Source organism: Excalfactoria chinensis, chromosome 1 (genome assembly GCF_039878825.1).
Source record: "Excalfactoria chinensis isolate bCotChi1 chromosome 1, bCotChi1.hap2, whole genome shotgun sequence".
Taxonomy (NCBI): Eukaryota; Metazoa; Chordata; class Aves; order Galliformes; family Phasianidae; genus Excalfactoria; species Excalfactoria chinensis.
In genome coordinates this window covers 25,988,341-26,001,343 of record NC_092825.1, presented here as the reverse complement: position 1 = coordinate 26,001,343, position 13,003 = coordinate 25,988,341, and the positions used below count along the sequence as shown (strand labels likewise).

General features: G+C 33.9%; 1 protein-coding gene across 5 annotated transcripts in view; it reads right to left on the bottom strand.

Moving 5' to 3' along the window:
* IMMP2L (inner mitochondrial membrane peptidase subunit 2) overlaps positions 1-13,003 on the bottom strand; it is a 431,112-nt gene that overhangs the window by 76,729 nt on the left and 341,380 nt on the right. For all 5 annotated transcript variants that reach the window (XM_072346445.1, XM_072346462.1, XM_072346470.1 and 2 more), the window contains exon 5: positions 12,403-12,505. In XM_072346445.1, the coding sequence (XP_072202546.1) occupies positions 12,403-12,505 (103 nt within the window). The remainder of the gene's footprint in view (positions 1-12,402; positions 12,506-13,003) is intronic.

Here is a 13,003-nt window from a genome sequence, read left to right as displayed (position 1 = left end):
CTTGCTTCCTACAAAGACTCCTTGCTCTTTTTCCTATCTTTTTCCTGTCTCCCTTCCCTTCTCCATCACCCTGATTAAGGTTGTAATAAACTGGATGGAGCAACATTTGAAGCATTGTTTCTTAATCTCACACTGGGTATAATTATATCAAAGAACCTCCTTTCCCTCCTATAAACTGGAGTGAGACACCTCTCTAAATCTCTCACAGACTAAACTGAATTCCGAACCTCAACTGCTGCTTCTATGAGGAAAAAGATTCATAGTATCATATCATAGTATCATAGTATCGTGCGAGTTGGAAGGAACCTTAGAGATCATCGAGTCCAATTCCCGGGTTTCAAGCCCCCTGTGTAGCGAAGCGGCACTTCTACCCCTGTGCCACAGGGGGGATTTGAACCCGGGCCCTCCGGTGCCACAAGCAGCAGCTTATACCACTGAGCCACTGGGGGCACACAAGATTTGTATATATAAGATATATATATTATGAGACAGACAACAAACAGTTATTCTCTTAATTTTTTACAAATGGGAGGCTAAAATGGGTTTAGATCTCAAAGGATTTCAGAAATACATCCAAATTTTCTTTGGTGAATTCATGAATAGAAAGAATGAGGTATGACGTATCATCACTGAAAAGTAAGACTTCTTATTAAGTGCCTTGTTACAAATACAGGCTTAAATTTACACCTGAACCTCACTTCCTTTCTCCATCATTTATTACATCTTTCATTCAATATTTATTGGAAATAGTATTCTTAACCTTTTGGCTAAGCATTCTCAGTCATTTCTGTTTTATCAAGATTTTAATCCCTATTTGAAAAATAAAACACATACACTACAGATGCACTGTTGGCCATGGTTCTTGCCTTGGGACAGTCTATTAGCCTGCATCTTCAAATGAATATTTGTCATAAGAAAAAAAAAGAGAAATTATTCCATACATATGCTTGTACATCTAATGAAAGATTAATGTGGAAGAAAAATGCTAAGGTGATAGCTGTCAAGAGTCAACTCCACAAAAAGCATTAGTGATGTCAAATCTATATGGAGTTTATAGTCTCTACAAAATAGAGATACTGCCACATTCAGTAATGGAAAAGAACACAGTATGTGCACAGCTTTACTTTTTTCTTTTCTCTGCTAAGATGGCTCAGAGCAGAACATGATACTAGCTTTATATTTTTAGTGATCTAAGTTTTATATAAACCAAGTTGAGAGAACAGGGGTTATTCAAACAAGAAAATATCTTCAGCAGAAAACATCTTACATTCACATAGTCTTCAACATCTTTTATGCATGAGAAAAATGTTTTAAAACATGCTATGCCTCTCACATAGTTTTTGATGGTTTTGTCTGCCTCCTTATTTTTCCACAATGAAGTCCTTTACACACACTTTCACAATCCTTTCAATACATCTTCTATCATTATACTACCTGAAATATCTGTCTTTGTGCTGTTAGTTACTAAATATGCAGTGTTGAAGGACTGCTGCAACTGTCTTCTAATTACATGTTCCACCAGCATTGAACTCAGTTGGGATATTTTTTTCAAGTGCTTTGAAATACTTTGAAATAGAGGAGGGATTACAGAAAAGCAAATTCTTTTCAATTTCATCCATGTAAACAGAAATCTATAGTGTCTTCTGCTGTGAACTAATAAAGGCTGCTAGGTGTGACAGATGAAATGCCTTTCAGGAGATCCATCATAAAGAGTGAACCTTAAAATGTATCAAAGGTTGCTCAGATGCTTAGGGGGAAAAAAAATAGAAAATAGGGGAAAAAAAAAAAAAAAAAAAAAAAAAAAAAAAAAAAAAGTATCCACGAGTATTCACAAAGCTTATTTCAAGAAAAAAAGAAGAAACTTAGAATGAGTAATACATCAAGAAGATTAGCCTGCACATGACCTGAAAGACGCCTTTGCACTTAATATCCTGGAATCCTTACCTCAGTCTGTCAGTAATCGTGAGAGTGTATAACTATAGGATTGAACATAGTACTGAAAAAATAACAAAAAGACAAAATCAAACTGTAACAATTTTTTCAACTCTCATAAACTTTTAAAAATTAATTAAAAAGAAAGGAAAGAAGGAAGGGAAGACAGACAGAAATACAGTCTTTATCTGAAGCTGCACTCAGGTAGCCTAATTGTAATTATTAGCAAATAGTTTTTCCATTGAGTAACTGGATTAGCAATGTCATGCAAAGTGTATTTCTGGTTAATTACCCAGATCCCTAAGGGAATTTCAGTACACTGTTTCATGCTTGATATTGTATCTATGATCAACCGCAATGAAGAACCGCAAGTGTATTTGCCAGCCCTTTTTTTTCATCCTGCAGTGCACTGAAGTTATGAAATATAACACACGCTTCAGAAGATATGAATATTTGCGATGTACACAACTAAGAGGATGCTAGAAAATCTATTTCACTTGCTGCACATAATCCATTTTCAACCTGTAAAACATGCACAACCAACTAAGGCTTTTAAAATTAGTATGGGAGTCGTTCCTCACCTGCAAAGTCCTACCTTTGATAGTGGCTGTTTGAAGGACAGGGTCTTAGTATACACACATGAAAATTAAATCTTCATCTATGTATTTATCATTTAAGTGCTAAAAATCAATACCAAAACACCAGAGGAGATATTTAAACATCCTGCAAGAACAAGATTCTTGTGGAGAATGGCAAAAACAAGAAGCTCTTTCCCTGAAGACTCTGCCAGCCCTGAGCAGATGGAACATGGCAGGGGCTGGAGAAAGGCATGGGAGGTTGAGCTGGGTGCCATTCCTTGCTGGGTCGAAGCTGCAGAACTGGAATTTTGCAGCACAGCATCAGCAGGAAAACTTTCTGGGGGATGCGATTCTGACCTCACTAAATTTTCTGGCAAAACTCCCAGTTATTCCCACAGAGATATTTCCCCAGTTTTTCATACTTCAGCAAACAGAAGACCAACTCACTCTAGCTTGTTGAAGGATTTTTTTTTTTTACCCTGACATGGGTAATTATGCTATTATAAATATCCCAGACTCCAGTGGAGGTGATCAATTATTTTTAAAAGTGTAATAAATCTTTATAAAGAATAGAAAAATGTAAGGCAAAATTCTCCAAGAATTTTCTCAATGTCACCAGTACTGGTCACTGAAACTTCACTCAAATCTAGAGCTTAATGTGCATTTTTACTGAAATTTCAAGATGATGTGAATACTGTGAAAAAGAGGTATCATTGCCTGGTCCCAAATTTAATGGCAAGCAGATCTTGAACTTTCCTCTGGATGTAGATAAAATATGAAATCTGAAGCCATATGCCAGTCATTAATGCTTTGCAACATTTATTCTATGAAAAGTTTAAATTAGTCTCCAGAAAGTTGGCACCATTACATTTTAAAGACATATATGTATATATTTAAATTTCAAAATCTATAAACAGCATCTCTGAATTCTTTTTTTTTCTCATATGAAATTTTGATAGTTTTAGTCCCTTATGAATCTCAATTTGAAATACATGCATTTAAATGCAGATAAGAACTTTCTCTAGAGAGCAAGTAAGAAATGCTTTAATGTGGAATTCTGGCAGAGGAATAAACTTAATTTTTTTATTCCCAAGACAACTGAAATTTTTCCAGATATCACTTGTATCTGACACTTTCTCTACTGGTAGACAGTACTATTTCTCTGTAGATTGTATAGTTTTCCTTTTCACAATAAGCATCTAACTTTTCTGACATCAGAAGTCTCTAAAGATTAATCAAACACCACTTTTTTTTTTTTTTTTTTTTTTTTTTTTTTTTTTTTTTTCCCCAATGGGTCAATGCTTTGTTTCATCTGAAGTGTCATACTAATTGTTAGTGTTGTATCACTGGTGTTTGCATCTAATGGTAAGATACCATTAAGTGCACAAGATCACACTGATCAACAATGAAACCATTACAAAATACAGGAAGTTGCATGTTATTAAGTACCCCCACAAAAATAATGTTATTTGAGTTGCAAACAGATTTAACCTATTATATTTATGTTATATTTTGCTTAGATAAATTGAAGAATTTCTTATTGTTTCTTCAGATGGTAAACTTTATTACTTTTTTTTTTTTTTTTTTTTTTTACAGCATATAATAAAGTCAACTCAGATTTTCAACAGATCAAACATTAAAATATTCATATTAGTTAAAATGCTACCTACTTTTAAAATTATTATTTTTTTTTTTTTTTTAATATGAAAGGCAAAAATTCAGTTTTGAGAAACTAGAAGAGACTACACTTCTCCCTTAATGCGTTTACAAAGAAGAGGTACTTTACAATTAGAAGTATCTGAAAGTAACAGTACTCTGGAACACTTATCAGTTGTTTAGCAATTACTTTGTAATTATCATCTGTTTAGCTTCTTTCAACCTTCCTATCTCTGGAAAATCCATTAAAGAATACATGGAATATATATAGAATATATAAATTCAATTACTTTCTAATGTTTTTCTATAACTCACTGAAGAAGGTAAGAGGTTGTGTTTTGTTCCTAAATAACATTAGAAATATACTATGTATCTTCAGATTACCAAGAAGATATCATCTTAAGAAGAACAGACTTATGCTTGTAGGTTGAGAGATAACTGCAGAGGTTAAGTTTGGTTTCACAAGGTTTGTCTCTCAGGTTAGAATTTCAAACACCCAGTGTGCTGTTAGCGCCAGAGCTCCTTTTGATGGATAAAAATCCTAATAACACAAGACATAGCAACAAGGGTAAAGCTAAGGTTATAATGCTGTTCTAGTTCAAGTAGTGTGGGATTCACAAAAAAATCTGCAAGTTAGGGAGAATGTGATGGTTCTGCTGGCAGTTGATATGCATTTTTTTTCTCAGTGAAGTCTGCAGCTTTTCTATATATAAGCAATGTATTGCAATGTGATAAAGAACTAAGATTTCACACACTTAAACACAACAAGTGATAAATTGAAATGACACAGTTCTATTGCTGGTTTACTGCTGAAGTAATCCAAAAACCTTTTTTGGTTTTTGTTACTGTCAAATTAATTCCTGCAAAATGTGCCAGAAGATAACTCTAAAAATGAACCAGAGAAGATAGATTTCGTATTATTGTTTTCCTCTTTTAGTGAACTGCTTACTTCATGCCGCTGTATTTCCCAAAACTTCAAACTAAATTGCAGGTGTAAAACACAGACTTCTATGATTTCTATAAATTCAAATACAAGTGATCATTTTTCCTAACTCAAACAGAAGAAAATTGGACTGACACTGTGATAAAAATAAGAACAATTCAGAAGTGAATCTAACACCAAATACTGAGTAAAATGTCTGAGATACCAAAGGAACATTCTGCAGATGCTGGTTTTCTCCCTCAGAAACTCATCTAACCTTAGAGCTCATTGCGATCACAGAGATTAAGATACTCCCTAGAGGAGAATATATGGAAATACACTGACGGACTGCAAGCTTTCAGAGTCCACTAATGGCAACAGCATCTCTGAAAGACAAAGGTGGCCTATAAAGCATACTAATACAGCACAGTCTGTTTTTGCCTATGCACAGTGGAAAGTACATAAAATTTAAATAAAATTTTTAATGAAAGACTAAGTATTAGATATGGAAATAAATGTAAGTTCTATGGTGCAAAATTTTACATCTAGTTCCTATGGATTCTCTGAAGATGTGAATAATGCTTTTCTTGGAAGACAACTTTTTTGTCAAACATCTGAATGAGTTTACCCTAAACTCCTTAAATACAGATTGAAAAGAATAGCTGTAGCCCAGAAATTCCATTCCAAGAGGATTTAGGTCACCAGGGTTTTGAAGGCTATATAAGAATTTATCAGGTTTCTCATAATTGTATTACAAATACATAGTTATATTTAGAAATGTGCACAGGGCACAACAGAATTATAAAAATGGAGCTTTAAATTACTGCAGTTCTGTAACACATTTTGGAAGTCTTGCTGTAATATTAGCTTGATTACATGAACAAAGAAACCTATTTCTGAGAGCCTACAGTGCAAATGAAGCCGCTTAGGGCTCTGCCTTGGAAAGTGCCGAGTCCTATTCCTCCCAAGGCTAATAAGCTCATAGTGTATTCTGCACATCGAAGAAGGCATCTCTGTAACTGGAAACCAAGATATCTACTGTTTAATAATATGGGGGGAAAAAAGTTTCTAACTTTAATATGAAGATCTGTTTCTCAGACAAGAAGGTCCCACTGGGGCTAGCAGTTGTCACAGTTTGATGGTTTTTCACTGGCATTCTATAACATAACATCATGCAGTGTAGTTGGAGTTAAAGAGTTAATTCTACTGCTCTGTGGACTGTCACTATTTCCAGTAAGACATGACTTCAGTATGACATATCTCACAGCTATTGGGCTTACAAGATAATGTTTCCTAAAACTTCCAATCTGTTTTCCCTGCTTCAAGAAGACTTATTTCAAAGAAGAAACTGTGCTATAAGTTCTGCAATTGTTTATCAAAAAAAAAAAAAAAAAAAAAAAAAAAAAAAAAAAAAAAAAAAAAAAAAAAAAAGGAAAATGAAGATTAGTATTTAGTATTTCAAGGTACACAAAACTTTCAGAATTCAGTAAATTCTTGTATTTGAATTATAGTTTGAACTTGTTCAAATTGTTCGAATTAGTTAATTACAAATGATGATATGAATCTGACAGCTCTCTGATCTCTCCTAATATTTTATTAAATGAATCAAAATTTGTTTCAATGTTCTTTTTCTTGCCAAAGCAAATTTCATCACATACAGGTGCATATTGTTTATCCAACCATTTTTTTCACTGTAGATGTAGATATAATTGTACTCAAAAATATTTGCCAATTATTTGTATCAATGATTTGTTCTTGAGGTTATTATATAAATTCTTTTCCATAAGTCGCAGAATGGTAAATAATGGTAATACTTCTAAGCATATTAGTAAAGAAAATTGGGCAGCATGAATAAAATGTTTAGGATCTGATGTAACTAAGATAAAAGTCCAAACTTTCATCTACTATACAAGTACTCATGAGTATTTAAATACCATGGAATAGTGCAGACTTGAGAGCTTTCAGTTACAAGCATTTAAAAAATTCTCTCTTCTCAACGTGCTTAAAGAACATACCATATCTAGTATCCTATTTATATTAGTTAAGTAGCAAAACTGAAAAACTTTCTGAACAAATATTCAGGAAAGTTTCAGTCAGGTATATAAGGTACAGAAAGAGAACTCTCTCTGGGTTGATGATAGTCAGGCTTCTGGAAAGATTAATTTTTATGCATTCATTTGGACTACACTCAGGCTAAATATTTTGTTTTCAAAAAGAATTAGGACAGCCATAGAGAACCTGTTTCTCTATTCTGCAAATTTATTTAGTCATGATAATTTAATGGACAGTGAGGCCACACTATCTTATTATCAGAGCTCCCCTTCAGCAACTCCTGGAGTGAATTGTCATTCTCAACATGCAAGCCACCATCTCAATTTGTATCTTGTATAATATTATCTCAAAAGGGACAAGCATATTTATCCTTCGAGCTTTATTTATCATCAACCATAACACTTAATGTCCTATCCATTTTATTCATCATAGACTTTTACAAGTTCAAGCTGTGCATGCACGCTATTTACTACTGGTAACTTCATGCTCCATATGAAAAGTCTTTTCTTTGGCTGTAAACAGTTTTAACTATTTTATTTTTGCCTGTGGCCAAGGATAAATATAATGGGATGTCATTCATTGAATACTTGCATTGCACATCTTGTTTTAATACAGCTTCATTTCTTTTTCAGTATCTGAGAAATAAAGTAGAGATGTCATAGATCCCATAGCAGTGATACTACTCTCCAAGGTTCTGTTTATTCATCAAAATGTAGATTGAAGTATTGGTCACAGAGGCAACAAACAGACAGCAGAAGCTGTCACACCAGCCAGTAAATTAAGCACCTAAGTCCCCAGAGACATACCCTGCCTTCATTCATCACTGTGCCATTATTATACTCACCTACATTATTAGCTATATCTGCATAAGCACAGATAGGTGTTTAGGTTGTGGTTTCTGTTTTGTTTGCAAAAATTACACTTTATTTCTCAAGGTTTGACTTTGGTCTAAAGAAAGAGAAAAAAAAAAAAAAAAAAAAAAAAAAAGACTGGGACAAAGGCCATCACTCTTCTACTGAAGCTATTTGTTTCAACCCTCTCAGAATGGCTGGTTGGAGTATAAGTGTGCAAATAGGGTCACTAAGTATTTTGAGACCAGGCAGAATTCCCTACAGGAAGTGTGCCCTACCCACACAGATTACTTTCCAAATTTAACAAAGTGATCTGCAGCATGTTGCTGTAAACTGTTAAACCCTTCCAACCTCTTGCCATTTCAGGGGAATATGTGATACTTGCACTAGTTCGTAGCTCATAATTGAAAGCTTGAGCAGATGGCAAGAGCATCACCAAGGTGATTTGCACTTTTAGCATATGTAGCATGCTGTGTTTACTATTATGTAAGTAATCCAGAGCAACAGAAGGATTTTGCTTCTTCCTTCAACTACAATCCTCTTTCAGAAGAAGAGAAAGTATATGGGTTACTCTCATAGGGTGCAGATCTCCAGGTTCAAATATTTAACTTATTAGTAGTCACTCACCAAATTTCACATTAATTTTAAGGCTTTCAGTTTTAGATAACTTATATCACAGAATAACACATATCCATTGACTATTTAGTCATATATAGGAAACACTGATCAGTTTAAGGATATAATTCTGATGAGCAACATTCTGCTACTGAATTATAGTGAATGGTTAAAAAGTAAATAATTTTTGTCTGATATCCAAAAGAGACAATGACATTCTTTCCAAAGCAAACTAAAATAACTAACAAATTCAGCCTGATCACTTATCTTAAATGTCATTATTTTCTATAGAATTTTCTAGTCACAGTCTACAGGTTTGTGGTGCCGAAAGAAGAAATAATAGGTAAACAGGCAAGAATGTTTTTCAGATAGTTTATTGCATGAACTTGCAGTAGAGAATTGCTTTTATGGAGAATCATAAATAAAGCCTTTACAGTAATGCTGACTAAAAGCAATTTACTCATTTGAAGCTTATGAACATAAAACTTCTGTTAAACAAAAAGCCAGACGTAAGTTCAACAGGATTTAGTTTGGAGAGTAAATAGATGTATTTTCTAATAGGAAGGGCTTGCATGGGGACCTGGCTGAGCCAAAAAGGTATTTTATGACAACATACTTAACCTACCTGTTTCTCAAGTTCCCCAGGAAGATAAGGAGGATAATAGCCTTACTGACCTTACACTGGATTGTGAAGCTTAATTCGTAGTCTTATCCAAAGCCATTAAAGCCAATAGAATCTCTCATTGACTTTAAAGAGCTTTTGTTCAGGTCCTTTACAAGTCAGGTGAAAGACTGCCACTGACTTCAAACCCAATGCTTTTAAAGTTCATTCAAATCCTCAATTTGGAGGACTCTGGAGACACAGAAATGTAGCAGTAAGAGAATTATGTTCACCAAACAAATCCGCATTAGATAAAATGGTTTCTTTTCTGTTTGTTTTTTGTTGTTGTTGTTGTTGTTGTTGTTGTTGTTGTTGTTGTTGTTGTTTTTGTTTTTAAATTCTGAGAGTGCTACCCACTGCATATATATACACATCCAGCAGTATCCATTGGTTACTGTATGCACTTATTAACAGCTGTTTCTTAGGAACCCTTACCTACAGGTTGCATAATTGTCTTCAAATGCCACTGCTGTCTACCAAACCTACACAATGGATCTGGATGAAGAACAATTTTAATGACTATTCTCTCCAATTAGCCACAGTATCAGATCAAGATTACAAATTGATACTGTGTTTGTGTGTTGGCATTATGCTAGCTGTGTAAGCAAACACAATGTCCAACCTGGTATAAAGCTTCCCACTATCAACTTAATCACCTAAAACTTTCAAGATGTTTGAAGCAGCAGAGGGGTTCAACATTAGGTCAGTATTTTACATATTGTGGCTTCTACATTTCTGATCTGAGAAAATATGCACTATAACGTTGAACTAAAACGTTTCCACACAGAAAAAAATGCTCCAAAATTCCACAATTATGAGAACTGAAAAGAAAAAAAGTGTAACTTTAAATAGGAGTACCATGACTGTGTAAACCATGCATTATTATACTCCTGTAGCATTTAAACAATGCTAAGCAAGTATCATTCTATAAGAATTTGAAAACAGTAAGAGTAAGCTGAATAGAAATAACTATTCTAGTTCAGATAACTGAAATTTCCAGTGAAACTTTTTTTTTTCCCCCCTTAAGTAACAGTTAAAAGTTCTCTGAATATTTATTGGATGCTATTCAAAGCAGCTATTTTCAGCATTATGAATGGTTGACATGACACACTTCCTTTTATATATATATATATATATGTGTGTGTGTGTGTATACATATATATATATACATTCCCAAGACAGTGTACAATGATTACACTCAACTTAATTTGGTCCCATATTCTGGAAAGGTAATTAATATTTAAAATTTATCATTATAATAGAGTTAACATGTCTAGTTGAGATGCCCTGTTATTTTTGTAACATTGGTTACAGTATAAATTTTATTTAAAGATACCACTAATACTAAATCTTCCTTGACACATTTTAATTATATTTACACACATCACAAATGTCTGTCTACAGCTTCACTGTGCAATTTTAGTCCTATAAAAATAATGCAATAAGAAGAAGTAATAGTATTTATTTTATGATATTTTGTCAAACTAAGTATAGATAACACAATCTGCCAAGATTTTACATTTTAGAAAACCTTTAGAATCTCTAAAGGTGCACCTAATTTAGAACTTGAATGATCTCATATTTGTTGATTTATCAACTTAACCCATTAGGTCACTACATATGTTGCTATTCTCCAAGAGAAAAAATGTTCCTAACATCTGTTCTCAACCTGCTTTTTCATAATTTCCTTTTATGTCCCATGTAGCTCATTAAGCACATCTACAAAACATTACCGTCAGACTATCTACACTATAGGTGAGTTTCTATTACAAGTCTTCAAGAAATCTGAAAAATTGTAGACCTACAATATAACCAACAATACTCTATTTTTACTGAAATTTTTGATATTTATATATATATACATATATGTGTTTTTTTGCAGACCAGAACTCTTACATTTAACCTTATTTATGAAGATAATGTTCCAACAAAATGAGGTTTTGTGTCTCATCATTTTGCAATTCCTTATGGCAGCTTCAGTCTTACGAGAGGTGTTAAAAGAAGAGCATACTTTCTGAATGGCTTGAAGAGAGTGATTTTAATGCTTTTATTCACTTGTGCAAGTGATCTCAAGTCTGCAGCAGAAAGAAGGACAGAAAGTGCACTAGTAAACTAAAACCTAACGTGTGTGTAATGCTAAGAACCTGGCATGAAACGTGCCTTTCTAAATACACTCTTCATTCTTTCCTACAGCAGAAAATTTTCAAAATGTTATTCCTCTCAAGCTTGCTTCCAGCCCTGTGATCCTTGCTGTCATTAATTCAGCTAACATCAGTGGGATAACTTCTGCACAAAATGGCTATGAAAGGTGAAATAAATCTAGTCTTACCAATTTCCCTGGGAAAGACACCAGCTTTTTTATAATATTAAAGGAGAACTCTCTCTTAAACATATCAAAAAGCCACATCCGGAATAGGGCAAAATGGATTTTATTTTCACAACAGAATGACCAGACTATGTGACTATCATCTGCATGCAAGGTTGTTAAAAAAAGAAACTGAATTCACGCAAAGAGCAAAAAACTGAAACCAAACTGAAAACAGAGTGCAATGAAAAGCATATACCATCTTCCCGACTAACAGATACACACTGTTACCAGTCAAGAATCAGACATGAAAATGACCCTACAGAAAGAAAACTTAAATATTTATTCTGGGGAAAAAACTGACACATCCGTACTTTCATCCACAGACCAATTAACAGTTAATTCTTCTTAAGCACATTTACAATTTCCTAATTCTTCATCCCAGCACTGGCACTACAACAAGATGAAGATCCTGAGAGGGAGCCAGTCCAAATTGCATCAGCTGGCAAAACCCTCAGGGAGCATCTGTCAGCTACAGGGAGCTGGCTCACCCTCTGGCTACTCCTCCACTACATCCCTACATGTTTAAAATCTCTACTACTACTTCTTCCATGGAGGGTATTCAAAAGAGTCTTTACTTATTTTATAAGAGTTAAGAGCAAACTCAATCTCAGCCAACCAAGCTACTTCATGACGTCTAATAGTTCTCACAACAATCATAAGAACGCCATCACCTGGAATTCACACATGCTGTGCTGCACAAATTACTCAAGAGACATGCACTGCTTTTCAGTTGCAAAGCTTAAATGATACAAAGGAAATTGACTTACCGGGCCAAACGCATTGCTGTCAAAGCTGTGCCCGTGGTGATCACCTTCCACCCAAATATGCCCATGTGGAACTTTTACATACTTCTTTTTGTATCCTATGGTTCTAAAAAAAATATATATATATATATATATGTTAAAAAAAAATATGATTGGTTGAAAAAAACAAAAACAAAAACAAACAAACAAAAAAACCCTAAAAAACATTCTGTTATGAAAATTAACACATATTATTTTGGAATTTGGCCTTGCACACCATCCAACACTTTCTTAAAAAGAGCAAAATGCACCAAAGTACTTTAGCCATACATGAATGAAAGTGAAAACACATAACAATTTTGCCTGAGTTAGTTGTACCATCCAGACTTGTTTACTATGTTGTTTTGGTAGAAATCACATCACAAAGGGGAGTAAAAGACTTTCCATTTAGGTATAATTAAAGAGCTTTTATTTTCATCTCTGTAGTAACAGTTCTTTGAAACACAAGATTTAATCTCAGGTAAACGCCAGTGGACATATGTTGTAGTCACACAAAAATATTGCATCAAGACTGATTTCCTTTCAGGCCAGCATTAGGTTCTCATCAAAACTAACTTGGTATATC